Genomic DNA, 16,359 nt, shown 5'->3' on the forward strand with positions numbered 1-16,359 from the left:
TAATATATAAATATATATATATTTTTAGAAATATAGAAATATAAATATATATAGAAATATAAATATAAAAAATATTTTCTATCTCATATATATGAGATAGAAAATATTTTTCTTTTCTGTGAAGATTTTATAGCTGTATACATAAAGCATATATGTCAGTGGTAAAGATCAAGTGCCAAATGAATAATAACAGCCATCAGTATTGTAAGTAATGATAAACTTGGGTGAGAGTAGTTGAAGGAAGATAAGATCTTTGAATGGAGAGTAGACAGCTTTAAACAGTAGCAGTATCGTAGCCAGTGAGGTTTATCTGAGGCACGATTATTGCTAATTGAATGGAGAGTAGACAGGTATAGAAGTAAGGAAAGAATATTCTAGGTGGAGGGAGTACTATGAGGAAAGGCATTGGAAACAGAACTCTGGACAATGGGTTTGGTAAAAAATAAAATATTGGGGGACGGGGATTGGTTTTTAATTAGATCAGGCAAGTAACTAGGAAGAGATAAGACCAGAGATACATTAGGGTTGAACTGTGATGGACTTGAATGCCAGATTTTGGAGAGTAAATTTTATTTATGGTTTAGAAGATTAATGTTTACAAGGTAGTGGATGATGTGTTTAAAATGGCATTTTAGGAAGTTCAGTTTTGTATGTGGATTGAAGGTGGGAAATGCTGAAAGTAAGATCAGTTAGGAAAGCACAGGTTATGGGTGAGGAAAGAAGAACAGAAGCTTCTGTGCACTGAGTGCTCTGCACCCATGGCTCGCAGTGGTGCTGGGAGTGGCAGCGGGGATGGAACAGAAGGATACGTATTGCAGATCCAGTGGGTGAAGCCGTGTTAGAGAACAGGCTCTTCAGAGCTCAGAGTGTGAAGCAAGAGCAGCGTGTGCCCGTCTCTGCGTCAGGTCCACTCTCGAGGATTAGAAGGGGAGGTGAACCAGCAAGGAGTCAGAAGAAGGAAACAGGAGAGTCCAGAAGATCAGTGGAGATGAGTTTCCACTGTGTGAGTGTTGCAGTGAGTTGATAGAGTGAGTAGCTTTTGAAGGTAAAGTTTTAAAATAGAGCATAATGTTGTATACCAGCAAGTGCACAAATTACAGTTGTAGAGCCTTCATGGCTTTTTGCACTGTGAATACTTTACCAGGACCACGGGCTTTACCTGTGCCCCAGAAGCCTCCCTCATGGCCCCTTCTGGTGGTTAAACTCCAGGGGAAGCCACTCTTCTGCTTGTCTGTATTGGATTCGTTGTGCCTGCTTGTTGGAATATACACTATACTTAAAAAAAATTTTTTTTAATGTTTTATTTATTTCTGAGAGAGAGAGAGAGACAGCGTGAGAGACAGCGTGAGTAGGGGAGGGCCAGAGAGAGAGAGAAACAGAGAATCTGAAGACAGGCTCCAGTCTCTGAGCTAGCTGTCAGCACAGAGCCCGACGTGGGGCTCGAAGCCACGAACTGTGAGATCATGACCCGAGCCGAAGTCAGACGCTTAACTGACTGAGCCACGCAAGCACCCCACACTATACTTTTTTGTGATAGCTTATTTTTCTCAATGTTACATCTGTGAGATTCATCCATGTTGTATTTAACAGTATAGTATTTCATTGCTATATGGTATTCCATTGTATGAGTATACCATAATTTACTTGTTCATTGTATTGTTGATGGACATTTGGATTGTTTCCAGTTTTGGGTTCTTAGAAATGAAACTGTTGTCAACATTCTTTTTAAAATTTCTTTTTAATGTTTTATTTATTTCTGAGAGAGAGAGAGAGAGACAGCATGAGCAGGGGAGGGTCAGAGAGAGAGAGAGGGAGAAATAGAATCTGAAACAGGCTCCAGGCTCTGCGCTAGCTGTCAGCACAGAGCCCGACGCGGGGCTCGAACTCACAGACTGTGAGATCATGACCTGAGCCGGAGTCAGACGCTTAACCGACTGAGCTACCCAGGCGCCCCTGTTGTCAACATTCTTATGTATACATTTTTGTTGGAGATGGACCTAATATTGGAACTATTGGGACGTGAGTTATACATGTATTCAAGTATAAATAAAATCAGAAGATGAATTAAGACCAGAAGTTGATGAGCATACACAAAAGACAGGTGTCGTAGCTACTGTTCTTACATCAGTCTTTTATTCCTAGACCTATTGGGAAAGATAAGAAAGCTATTGAGGCATCAGTTAGACACAGTAAGGAAAATGTCACAGTTTTGGTCAGAAAGAATAGTGAATGAAAGCAAAAATTAAAGGATATCTTTGAAGAGAGAATTTCTGTGGACATTTCAGCTAGAAAAACTTTGACCACTCTCTTACCGATAAGCGAATTGCTTTGAACTGTGAACATTCCCATTTTTAAGTGTTTTTGGGTTACCCAATTTGGAGGCCCAAGCATTTAGCTCACTACTTAGTTCAGCATTAAATTTTATTAATCGCTTTTGCCCTCTATGTTCTCCATTGTATTTAAGTATCTTTTATTTTTTAATTTCTACAACAAAAGGGGCAGGAGGATTAAAAAAAAAAAGAAAACAAAACCCCCAAACCAAAAAAAAATCCCAAAGCATACAGAAGGCACACAGGTGGTATGTGCCTGTAGTCCCAGCTGCTTGGGAGGCTGAGGCAGGAGGGTTGGTTGAGCCCCGAAGTCCTGGGCTGTAGTGAGCTGTGCTGATCAAGCACCCGCACTGATACAGTGCAGTGGCATTGATACAGTGACCTCCTGGGAGCAGGGGACGACCAGGTCGCCTGCAGCGGAGTGAGCCAGCCCAGGTCGGAACAGAACACGTCGGAGTAGTGGGATTGTGCTGGTGAATAGCCACTGCACTCCAATCTGGGCAGCATAATAAAATCTCCTCTATTTTTGCCTCTCTCCTTTTAGAGAATCCCATGTCTCAAAAAAAAAAAAAAAAAAAAAAANNNAAAAAAAAAAAAAAAAAAAAAATTGCCCCCTTCCATGTTCATACTTAAACAACCAAAAAAATACACATATAATAAATACATACAAATACATAATGTCAAACTATAACAGTATATTTCTTAGCTGTTCTTTGGGGGGATGTAGTAATTCAGTGTAATTTCCCTAATAAGTGATGATGGTGAGCACCTTTTCATGTCTGTTGGTATTAAGATCTCCTCTGTTGTAGAGTGCCAGTTGAAATAATTTTACCATTTAAAAAAATGCACAGTGCCTGGGTGGCTCAGTTGGTTAAGCATCCTGCTCTTGATTTCAGCTCAGGTCATGATGTCACGATTTATGGGTTTGAGCCCGTGTTGGGCTCTGCACTACCAGAGCCTGGGATACTCTCTCTCTCCCTCTCTCTCTGTCCCTTCCTCACTCATGTGCTCTGTCTCTCTCTCTGAAAATAAATAAATAAACTTAAAAAAATGAGCCTTTTTGAAAATAGGTTCATATTTATGTGAAATTTGTAAAAAGAGTCCATAGAGCTCTCACGTACACTTACTCGGATTCCCAGATTCCCCAGTCATTAACATTTCTAACCATTTAAGAATAAGTTGTGGACATGTGGTCCCATTCCCCTTAGTACTTCCAAGTATTTTTCCCAATATATGGCCGTTCTCCTGAAGGGGAGTTGATGTTGATGTGGTATTATCCAGTAATGCAAAGACTCCATTTCTGTTTCATTTATTGTCCCAGTAACATCCTTTGTAGGTCTGTGATCTAATCAGGATCATGTACGTACCATTTCTTTTCATTCTACTTTAATCCTTATGTTTTATGACCATGACATTTTTGAACAGTACAGGCCACATCATTTGTAGAATGCCCCTCGATTGAGTTCTTCTGGTGTTTCCTCACGATATATGCATTTTCAGCATGAATATCTCAGTGACCTAGGTTTACCTCAGTGTTACATAGCAGGACACACCCAATTTTGATTTGTCCCATTAGTGATGACTTTTGTCACTTGGTGAAGAGTATGTTTGCCAGGCTTCTTTATTGTAAAGTTAATTAATAAGTATGTTTTCTTATTATATAATAATAATAACTTATAAGGAATTAATAAGTATTTTCTGAGGAGAAACTTTGGGACTATATAAACATTCTGTTTCTCATCAAACTTTGTTTCACCTGCCAGATTTGGTATCTATTGATGATTCTTTCCTGAATCAATTAATACTCTAAGAGTGCCAAACGGTGATTTTATCTATATCTGTCTGTCTATCTATCTATCTATCTCTTTTTGTGTTTAAAACAACAGAAATTTATTTCTCTCAAAGTTGCTATTTTAATTTCATTCTTTAAAAAATTGATTAGGTTACATTCTACCCTAGAATTTTCTTTTCCCTCATTTTTCTGTTTGTTCATTTATTTATATCACTATAGATTTTTGGATTCCTATTTTTCTTTCTGGTTTATAATCTGTCATTATTTATTTTGATTCTCAATTTGTCACAGATTTAGCCAGTGGTATGAACCTTTCAGGTTGACTCCACTGTCCTTCTAGCGTTTCCTCATTATTCTTTGAGCACTTCTTACTTCTTGGCACAGTAAGATATTCCAAAGTCATCTCGTATTTTCCTTGTTCTGGCTCTGGCACCAGCCATTTCTTCATGGAATCTTGGTTGATTAGTCAGTTCATTCTTTCAACGAGTATTTATTGAGCGACTACTATGCTCCAGGGACTATTCTAACTTCGTACAAAGCTGTTTCCTGAAGTGTTAGTATTATGTAGCTCCTTGAAAACTACATTTTTCTTCCATTTTTTTCACATAGGAATCCACAATTGTTACTATATACATTTGTATATATAATCAATTAGCCTTGTTCTATTTATCACCGGTAAGTATAAATTACTGTACCAAAAAACCGGCAGAAATGGATTCTGTGTTGACGGTGTCAACCTTACAGCCGTGTAACACATGAGGAGTCCTATGTAATGATGGTTTTTATGCAGCCTGGGTCCAGCTCTCACATGCTGGAGTGGTACGTAGCATTATTTGGAGGTTCTCATTCTTTGAAGTTATTCTTTAAATGTTTTCTGTGAAAGCATTACTGTGTAAGTAAAGAGGCTGTGTACATGCAGAGATGTCTAGTTCTTTATTAAACAGGTGGAGATACTTCGCTCTGAGCGTCGAAACCTCTTCTGCTTGGTTTGCACTGGTCTGCTGCTTCTCTGCTCTCCTTCACAAAGACCAGTGTCTAGCATTTCTGTGAAGAAAATATATGCAGGCTTACTTTCAAATGAGGAATTTACGTGAAATCATTTATTTATTCAAATGATATGAATACGTTACATTTACCTGGCTTAAAATCCAGTTTTGGTATAGGTGGCAGGACATTTATATCCTACCAGTGCATTAAAATCACCTTAATGATGCTTTTTAAACACATAGTTTCTCATTTATCGGCCTACCTAAACAGCAAGGTCTTTCAAGCTTTTGTTTCTTTCCCAACTTAATGCCACCTGTGTCTGTGTGATTATTGCCAAATCGAATTCAGAATGACATAAATCTTAACAACTGATTGATTAATATGCTAATTATTAAACTATGATCTGTATGAAAGAAGCAAAATTTAAACTTTTAACAGCACAGACTGCTCTCTGGTGTTAAATCTTTAGAGAATTTTAGACAATTTCTAATAAAGTTGACCATAAACCTACTCTGCGATCTAGCGATTCGCTGCTACGGATACCTGAGAACTGATTATGTATGTCTGCTAAAACATTGTGGCTTTATACTTAATTGTTCCCAACTGGAAACAACTCAGATGTCCCATTCACAGCAGAATAGAGAAATTAATGTATTTATTCAGTGGGATACTATTCAGTGATAAAAAAAAAAAATGTTTGAAATACTGATATATTTGACAAAATTGCTATGTTGAGTGAAGGAAGCAAGATAGAACCGTACATATTCAGGTTTGAAGAACAGGCAAAACTCTGATGACAGAAATCAGAGTAGGTAACTTGGGGAGGTGGGTATTGACTGGAAAAAGGCATGATGGGACTTCCTGGGTTATGGAAATGTTTCTATCTTGATCTGAATGGTGGTCGCTGAGTGTTTACATGTGTAATAATTTGTGGATCTGTATGCTTAAGGGTTGTGCATTTTACTTATCTTTTGGCAAAATAACGTAGGAAAAAAAGAAAGAAAAAAGAATCCCTTTATTCTTGACTTTGTCTTCCTTTTCCCTGAGTGTTGGTATTAAAGTAGAGATTTGGATTAATTGAACTTACTATTCAAAATGTTAACTGTTCTTTTCTGTTTTTCTTATGCTTATCTTTTCCTTTTTTGTCTCCTTTGTCCTTCCACTCTCTTTATTTTTCCTCTTAACCTTGGTAATAGTTCCTGTTCTTATACTTTTGAGTGGCTTCACATGAACGCTTTAGAAATGAGATATAAAGTGAGCAGTTATTGACCCTTGATGATTGCTTATGCCGTGGCTGCCAGTTGTGCATTTGTGTTGGGCTTTCTCACTCCTGGTGGGGGTTTTCTGCCAGTCCCAGTTCTCTGATGCAATAAGTGGACCCATTTTTGTATGTGATGAATGGAGTCTTAAATGTATATTGGAGAAGGCATCATTCAAGCAAAATGGTATATAATAGGATTTACACTGAAAGTAAATGATACTTTCTATGAAAACTTTAGATTCATTTTTATAATTTGTTATATGGAACATATATACATATGATTTACTAAATAACCTCTTGTACTCAAAATAATGTGATGTAATAATTTACATTGTGTGTTATTTATTATGGAATCTTTCAAACTGTCAGAAAAGTAGAGTAAATAAGATAGTAAATATCCCTATACCCCTCATCAGCTTAAACAGTTACCTTGTTTCTCATCTATCTCTCCTTTGAATTATTTTGAAAAAAGTCTCAGATATATCACTTCATCCAAAAATGCTTCAATCTGTATCTTTAAAGATTATTTATACAGAGCATTAGTATATTTATTTTGTCTTGTTGGTTATAGAAACTCAAAATTTAGTTTCAGTAGGTAAGTCCAAGAATTACTGATGACCCTGTATTCATTGCTAACTTCAGCTGCTTGATTTAGCAAAATATAAAAGTATTCATAGATGATAATGTTTTTAATGATTAAATAACTGAAAGTTTCCTGGGGTGAGTAATTTATGCTCAAGTTCAGTACTCTATCATAATCAAATTATGCAATCTGTGAATCTTGTGTTCCCCTTGTTTTGAAACAGTATGACTTCCAAGTTGAAATTTTGGTCACAAATATATAAAAAACATTGCCAAACCCCCAAAGAGATTTCATTAGAAACAATTTTCCTGTTCTTGTAGGTTGTTTATACACCCCTGAGACAATCCTACAGACAGGCCATCGCCTCCCACCGTCTTTCCTGGTAATGACTTGTAATGTAATTGTGGCTTGTACGATTTATTATGGAAATATTTCACTTGTGTGCTTTAATATTTTTTTTAAACAGGTAGTATAACTCCAACTGTGGAACTGAATGGGCTTGCTATGAAAAGGGGAGAGCCTGCCATCTACAGGCCGTTAGACCCAAAGCCTTTCCCAAATTATAGAGCTAATTACAACTTTCGGGGCATGTACAATCAGAGGTTTGTATGTCTTCTTTGGTTTTGTTCTCATTTACCATTTTACGTAAAAGTTTCTGAAGCTCAAAGAGCATTTTCAATGTGAAGAGAATTCACTTTGGGCATTTTGCATGGAATTTAGATAAGTTGGGCTCTTATTTAAATAAGGAATATTTAAAGTAATACATTTTAAAGAATAGCTGGTTTTCAGGAACTAGTTTTTATGGAGTCATGAGAGCCCTGTGTTTGTTGCAGGCAGGGCCGTGATTTACAATCATGCCACAGAATAGTGCTGAGTTCTCAGCTGACTTGCAGGTACTTAGCTTAATTAGTGCTTTTCTTAATTTGTCCAAATACATTACAAACACGAGAATTTTTAATTTATAGGAAATTTGTTGGAAGAATTTATTAAGTCTTTCTGCACATTGCATAATTTTGTGATAGTTACAAGTGTAACAGAATTTTCTTTCATAGGCAAGGCAGAATTTTAAAAAATGTTAAGTTTTTTGTTTTTTGTTAAGTGTTTTTTGTTCTGATCATTTATAAAAAAAATGTTTTTTGTTAAGTGTTTTTTGTTCTGATTATTTATAAAAGTCATGTAACTCATCGTAGAGAAAATAGAAAATGCAAAAAGGTAAAGAGAAAAGAAAAATAACTTGTAATTCCAGAATTAAATGCCTTTAATGTTTTGAAGCATTTTATATATTTTTTTATTCTTTGCACATTTATTTAACCAAATTGAAGTCATCCTTTAGATGCAATTTCTACAGAACTTTATGGAGGTACCATATATGAATGACAAAATGCACAGACCTTAAATGTACATTGTGGTAATCATTATGTATGTATACATATTTATACTTTAATGGATCGCTTTTTACATACGTATATCCTCACAACATGGTCAGAATGTTCCTAGCACCCTGAGAGATTCCTCAGACCTGTTTGCACCTACTACACCCCCTCCCAGGAGTAACCATGGTTCTGTCACTGTATGTTAGTTTTGTATGTCCTTGAACTTCATACGAACAAACTCATATAGTATGTACTCTTTTTGGTTTGGCTTTTTTCACTTCGTATAATGGTTTCCTTGTTTATTTGTTTTAGTTTTTTGAGATTCTTTCTTGTTGGCTTTACTCTATCTGGATTTCCTTTGTTTATGAATGTATCATAATTTATTCATTTCACACATATAATATTGTGCTCTCTTTTCATTGAATATAGTGATCTTTTTTTTTTAAATTTTTTTTAATGTTTTTATTTATTTTTAGGAGAGAGAGAGAGAGACAGCGTGAGCAGGGGAGGGTCAGAGAGAGGGGGAGTCACAGACTGAAACAGGCTCCAGGCTCTGAGCTGGCAGTCAGCACAGAGCCTGACGCGGGGCTCAAACCCACGAACCGCGAGATCATGACCTAAGCGAAAGTCGGAGGCTTAACCGACTAAGCCACCCAGGCGCCCCAGTGATCATTTTTCATATATTTCTTTTAAAGTTTATTTTCTAGTGATCTCTATATCCAATGTGGGGCTTGAATTTATGACTCTGAGATTAAGAGTTGCGTGCCCTTCTGACTGAGCCAGCCAGGCGCCCCCAGTTTTCATATTCAAAAAATTTTTTTAATGTTTATTTATTTTTGAGTGACAGAGAGAGAGAGAGAGAGAGAGAGAGAGAGAGAGAGAAAGCACAAGCAGGGGAAGGGCAGAGAGAGAGGGAGACAGAGAATCCAAAGCAGGCTGTAGGCTCTGAACTATCAGCAGAGCCCAACATGGGGCTCGAACTCATGGACTATGAGATCATGATCTGAGCTGAAGTCAGGCGCTTAACTGACTGGGCCACCCAGGCACCCCCAGTTTTCATATTTTTAAGTGATTTTTGAAAAACACTTTTGATGGCTATATAATGCTTCATTTGGCCACCATATACTTTACAGGGATATAAACAAGTATAAACAAAGAATACTTGATAAGCATATAAACAAAATGTTTTTGTTTTTGATCATCTAAGTAGTTTCCCTTTTCTTTGGCAATTATAAATAATATTCCAGCAAACAATTTTTTCATACAAATTTTTTATTCACATCACTGATTATTTTCTTAAAATAGATTACTATAAGGGGAATATTAGGTTGAAAAAATAGTTACCCAATTATGTTAATTTCTTTAATTAGTACTTAATTAATTAGTACATTAATTTGTACTAATTTCTTAGAGTACAAATTTCTGTTACATTCTGACAGCACTGAGTTTAAAAATACATTGTCTTATTTGATAGTAAAAAGTGGTATGTTTTTACATTTTGATTTTATTGATTACTTGTGAGATTGAACAGTTTTTAAATATTAGACTCTTGTCCTTTTTGATTTGTCTAGTTTAATTTGCTAATTTTTGTTGCATTACTTGACCAGTCTTCAAATGTTTACGTATGGAGGGTATTAGCATTGTCTATTTTGTTTAATTTTCCTGCTTATAAAAACTTAGCTTTTAGTTTTGTGTTTTTGATGTGCAACAGTTTTAGATGTTATATGACCTAATCTATAATTTTTGTGTGTTTGATTTCTCCTATTGCTTTTATGCCCAAGAAATTCTTGTGGTCAGATATTTACTAATGCTTAAGAATATTTTTATTGAGATATAGTTGATATACAACATTATACAAGTTTAAAGTGTACTACATATTGACTTGGTACATTTATGTTGCATTGTGATTGCCATTGTGTTAGCTGATACCTCTGTCATTCACATAATTATAATTTCTTCTAGTTTTGAGATGATGATGTTTTTGAAATCATTTTGTGTATTTACTAACATTACAGTTCAGATGTGAGGAGAAGCTATTTAGTGTACATATAACCTGATACCTTTTGGTATCTTTTTGGTAGTGTGTATTTACCATTTAAAACTCAGTCCTATTCAGATTTTAAATGGTTCCTTTCAATATTATTGCTCAGATTCTCTCACAAAAATGTGTACAGTCTCTTAGACTTCTCCTTCCCACTTTTCTCCCAGGTGTGTCTGGGGGAATTTACTGTGTTGTTGTGGTAGGAAAGGAGGGACGCTCACCTTTGTGCGGTGTTCTGTATGGTGCTCTGGGCTTCTGGGCTCTTTGTGGTGCTGTCCCCTGCCTTGCAGAGAGCGGACACCTTTCTTGCCGCCTTGCTGGAATCTGTAGTTGGTGACGTGTAGTCCTGTCAGGTGACGCTTCCACAGAGTATTTACCATCTCCCGCTTGCTCTTTTGGCCCAAATCCTTAACTGCCTTTGGTTTACTGCGATGCTGTTCCATTCTCATCCTCTTCTGTAGTGTCTCCTAATTGGAGCATCCGGTGGTAGGCTCACCAGCTCTCCAGTTGGTGTCCACACCCCATAGGTGACAAGAAGGGCATCACATTTCTCTTGTAGTTGCTTTACTTTCTCTTTTTCTGTATAACATACTCATTGCCTTTCTCATGAGCCTGAGGTTACCTAATATAAATAAAACTATTTGCCCACTTAAGCATAATAGATATAGTTGGTCACCTGAATTAGATATACCTTGCCTAGTTTATACTTGCAAGATGTTCGTTCGTTCGTTCTTTCTGTCTGTCTGTCTGTCTCTCTATAAGTTTGTTTATTTTGTGGAGGGGCAGAGAAAGAGAGGGAGAGAGAATCCCAAGCAGGCTCTGTGCTGACAGCGCAGAGCTCAGTGTGGGGTTCAAACCCACGAATCATGAGATCATGACCTGAGACAAAATCAAGAGTCAGAGGCTTACCGACTGAGCCACCCAGGTGCCCTTATTTTTAATGTACTATGATGAATAGTCTCATGAGGATATTATATTTAAATGCTTATTGTATTTTGATATCCATAGTCCATTATTGAAATCTTAACGAGAGTTTTGATTAGTGAGTTTATTGCTTTAAATGAAAGAAATCTAACGCTAAAGCAATGAAAAATCAGACAATAATCTCTGTGAATTAGTAATATGGAGCTCATATTTCAGTGGGGGAGGCAGTCAGTAATAAGTGGTTACTCACTGAGAAGGGGACTTTTGATAAATACCTAAAAGGAGAGAGGGAATAAGTAGTGAGAGTGTCATGAGAGAGGGAGAGAATATTCCAAGCAGAACAAACAGCAAGTGCAAAGCTCCTGAAGCGGGAATGTGCCAGGAGTGTTGGTGTCTTCACCAGGAGGCCCGGAGGGCTGGAAAAGAGGGAACCAAGGGAGAGAATAGTTGGTATATGAGAATGTGACAGGGGGCATGTGGTTTGGTTTTATTTTTATTTTTTTATGTTTTTGTTTTTTGTATTGTAAGTTTTATGTTAAGACATTGACATTTTTCCTTTGTTGGCAATTTCTAGTTTCAGGATCTGATTCCATGGCTGTCACGACGGGCACAAGAAGTTATTTATGACTTTTTTAAACGTCGTGCCTTAGGCTCACTTAACGGAGAAAGTAGATTTTGCTTTCAGATTGTTGGAGAATCTTTTCAGATTGTTTTGAGATTCTATAGATCACACACAAAAAAAGGTAAAAAGAAAATAGGGAAGTACTAGTAAGCTGCCAGGCCATGTTTCAAGCTAAAAGCTCTCTGCTCACAAAAGGGCAAATTTAACCATTACTCATTAGGCTGTAAAAATTACAGTTTCACAGATGACCTTAATTTGCAGATGACAACACCTGAATGTGTTGCAGGGAATTTGGAGTCACAGATCAGAGGAGATACTCTTCTTGTCAGACTGCAAATGAATCAGTAGCTTCTTAATAAGGCAGCGAATGAAAGGTTAAAAAGTCCAAGAAACAGATACCATTTAGAGGGATATATGAAAAGGTCCTGTCATTTTCTACTTAAAATAATATTAAGTAATAATTAGATATTACCCATGCTGTTTTTTTTTTAAAGTGTATTTATTTTTATTGAATTCTGTTCTTTCCTGATAAAGTTTCTACACTTGAACTCACTCAAAGGCTAAGGAGGCACTTACAGAAACCAACCCTCCACCCCCATCCCTCCACTGTCCTGTTTTATGATGGCTAGGGAAAAGAGAGATTTATCCATGAGCAAAATCTGGGTGCAATCTGGATTCTGAAGTACCTGTCTCTTTTTGTTACACCCAAGATGTTTAAAAATGAATACATCCTGTTACATCTTTTCCTTTCTCATTTGAGCCACTGTTCACAGATATAAAGTTGAAACTACAAAAATTTATATAACAAAGTGTAGGATATTAAGGTTGGTGAACATTTTATGCTTTTGTTCTCCTACCTTTCGTATAAAAGTGATATACATTATCTCAAGGAACAGAATGGTTGAAATCAGCCCTCCGACAGACAGTTTATCAATTTTGTGTCTGCACAGAGGTAAGAAACCTGCTTGGTTAGTGGGCAGAAGGTCCCCGGTGCTGATGCAGATGGCCGAAGGCCCACAACTCAAACTAGAGTTTGTGAAAGTGGGGATTTTTGCCTTATGTAACTGGGAGGTCTGTTGGGGAGATTTCAGGCATGGTTGAATATAGGGCTTTAGTGTTCTTTTTTCCATTTCTCTTTTTAGCTCTTGTCTCATTTTTCCTCTGTTTGACTTCATTTTTAAAGAAGCTGACTTTGATGTGCTGCCTTAGACATGTAGTACCAGAGAAGGAACAAGTTTTTGTGTAGTTCTTGGGAAAGCCCCAGGAAAGACTTTGAGTAGACTATCCATCCCTTTGTCATTCAGACTGGATTTGGGGTTTGGGAATACTTTAATTGGCCCATACTTGGGTTTGTGCCCAGCCTTGAGAAACAGGAATTAATCCCATTCAAGCTGTTATGCAGAGCACAATTATTTTATGAAAATTTCCTCAAGGCAAAGATTCTGAAGGAGAATCATTTCCATTACAGTTAGAATATTTGGTTTAAATCCTCATTCTGATGCTTTTAGCTGTGTGGTTTTCGGCAAGGCACCGGACCTCTCTTAGTTTCCTCATTTCCTAAATAGAGATAATAACAAATAAAAGGACTCTCATGAGGTCTTTCATTAAGCAAATATTTACTGATTGCCTGCTCTTTGCCACATGTCATGTTAAGAGTAGATACTTTGATGAAAAATAGTCTGATAGGTTCTGAGTCTATTAAAAGATGAAAACAATGCAGAGCAACAGTAATAGAGTGGTAGATGTGACCATATGGTGCTATGGAAGCACTGAGAACAAGTACCTCACTTAGACTGGGGAATCAAAGAAAGAAGCTTCCTAGAAGGAACTGACACTTGAACTGAATCTTAAGGTTAACTAGGCACTAGCCACGGGATGAAGGTAAGGAAAAGCAAACTAGATTTTGGGAACAACAGCAAGGAATACTGAGAAGTTTAGTTCATCGTGGACTTGCAAGCAGTGTGGTGTGTATGGACTGAAAGGCTGAAGTTCAGGCAGGGTGCTGATCTGATGTCCTCAGATGCCCTTGGGAAGAGGTTTAGATTTATACTGAAGGTGATTGGGAGCATTGAAGGATTGTAAGCTGAGGGATAAAATAATTAGATATCTGTAGACATATCGCTTTGGCAACATGTGGGAAACAGTTTTGAAAGGCTTAAAGTTCAAGGGAGAAAGATGAATTACAAGGATGTTGTAATTCAGGCTTAACTTGATGAGAGCCTGGAACAGTGAAGAGGGAGAGGAGTACAGTGTCTATATATTTAGAAGGTGGACTTGATAGCACTTGGGGAATAATTGGTTGAGGGAAGTAATTAAAGATAACTGTCATATCTGCATCACTAGTAATATTTTTTACAATGAGGAGTTGGAGTTGGTCTTTGTAAACATTAGGAATCCTGCTTTGCCTATGTTGAGTTTAAATTGCCTATATTTAGGAAGGGCCCATTTTATTATTCTTTAAAGCCTCAGTGGAGGGTATGGGAAGATTATCTTTGGCTTTGAAGGTTTGTTGGAAGTACATGTGGGGAAGAGGAACTTGGTGTCTGGAGCTTCCCTGAAGTTCACACATCAGAATGCATCCTACAGACAATGACATTGTTGAGGATACAACCTAAGTTTGAGTGACCAATCTGTTCTTTGTTCATGTAGGATTTATATTTCCTTCTCAAAAAGGATTTAGTTATGCTGGTTTGTCATTATTCGATTTGGAAAAATTTCATGGCATTCCCCCATGCCAAGCATGGCCATCCTCAGGTGCGGTGGGTATATTTTGTGTCAAGACAATATTTATATTTGGTTGCTAATGTTTCCAATTCCTGCTCCAATCACTGTACCTAGGTTAGTAAAGTTGCTTTTTCCTAAGATATATGGTATGAGTCATAGTAAGTTAAACAAGGAGAGAGGACTGTTTTGCTAAAGTTACTTGTTCCAATGGGCAGAGACCTGGCTCTTCACGGTCTCCCCTCTTGTTGCCCTGGGAAATAAATCTATGAGACTTGGAAAGAACTTTTTGGAAAGCTATAGCTATCAGTGGAAATTTGAGATGGTGAAACAGAATTTCTTTTTAACATTTATTCATTTTTGAGAGACAGAGGGAGACAGAGCGTGAGCAGGGCAGGGGCAGAGAGAGAGGGAGACACAGAATCCGAAGCAGGCCCCAGGCTCCAAGCTGCAGCACAGAGCCTGACATGGGGCTTGAACTCACAAACAGTGAGATCGTGATCTGAGCTGAAGTCAGACGCTTAACCAACTGAGCCACCCAGGTGCCCCAAATAGATTTTTTGAAGTACCTGAACTGGTTGTATTTCATTATGTTAATTATCAGTAAAATTAGAAATAATCAAGATTTTAGTTTATGAAATAGCTTGTTGAACTTCACAGTTTGTTATATAGGCTGATGACTAATTGCTAATATTGTGTTGGTGTGCTATTAACTTTGAGCTTGTTCAAACTTTTTTTAAATTAATTTTTAAAATTTTCATCACACCATAGTTAATATACAGTGTTATATTAGTTTCAGGTGTACAGTTCAAACTGTCAGTCTCAGTGTTCCTCACTACTTTGTACTGCCCTTTGAAAAAGCATGTTGGAAAGTAGAAGAGTTGAGAAACTGAATGTATTTGTATGAAGCAGTATAAACGGGAAAAGCCTGTAATTTTGTTTTCTGCCACCAGATGGTGCCTGTGTACTGATAAAACAACAATGCAGACTGGGTGAGTTCACACTGGTTAGTATTCCCAGGCTGGTGGTTAACTGACAAATGAGAGGTTAAACTGTACAAAATCATTAATATTTCACCTTTCTTTGTCCTACAAATATGTTGGTTTCATATGCTTCAACCTAAGAGGAAAGTCAGCAAAGTACACAACTTTAAAGCCTCTTGGATAAATGAAATAAATGTGAAGTAGTGAAAAGCAGGAATTCATTCAAGTAGTTAATATATAATTTTGCCTTTTGTACATTATAGCCCTTGGTTTACGGAATATATACTTTTCTCTGTTGTATGCTTTATGTATGTTACAAGTTTTCAAAATGACATTTAAAAGTTTTTTTAAGCTTTTATTTATTGATTTTGAGAGTGAGTGAGCAGGGGAAGGACAGAGAGAGAGAGAGAGAGAGAGAGAGAGAGAGAGAGAACCCCAAGCAGGCTCTGCACTATCAGCACAGAGCGTGACACAGGGCTTGAACCCACAAACCATGAAATCATGACCTGAGACAAAACCAAGAGCCAGACGCCTAACTGACTGAGCCACCCAGGCACCCATCAAAATGGCATTTCTTTTAAAAATGATATTTCTTCATGCGGATACTACTTTATAGGTAGATGAGGAACTGAAAGGCTATAAGACAAAAATTTTCAATATTCTCTATTTTTACATAGGATTACATTAATTAGATTAGAAATGTGTTTTTATGTGGGAGAAATAAATCCAAACTCATACTAAA

General features: G+C 37.1%; 1 protein-coding gene and 1 pseudogene across 4 annotated transcripts in view; both read left to right on the top strand.

The window, feature by feature from the left end:
- Nucleotides 1-16,359, top strand: part of STAU2 (staufen double-stranded RNA binding protein 2) — a 291,840-nt gene that overhangs the window by 51,898 nt on the left and 223,583 nt on the right. For all 4 annotated transcript variants that reach the window (XM_077752437.1, XM_077752435.1, XM_077752434.1 and 1 more), the window contains one exon: nucleotides 7,420-7,555. In XM_077752437.1, coding sequence (XP_077608563.1) covers nucleotides 7,420-7,555 — 136 coding nt within the window. The remainder of the gene's footprint in view (nucleotides 1-7,419; nucleotides 7,556-16,359) is intronic.
- LOC144222005 (U4 spliceosomal RNA) lies at nucleotides 271-337 on the top strand (annotated as a pseudogene).

The sequence above is a fragment of the Crocuta crocuta genome, unplaced genomic scaffold (assembly GCF_008692635.1).
Source record: "Crocuta crocuta isolate KB4526 unplaced genomic scaffold, BGI_CrCroc_1.0 scaffold141, whole genome shotgun sequence".
Taxonomy (NCBI): Eukaryota; Metazoa; Chordata; class Mammalia; order Carnivora; family Hyaenidae; genus Crocuta; species Crocuta crocuta.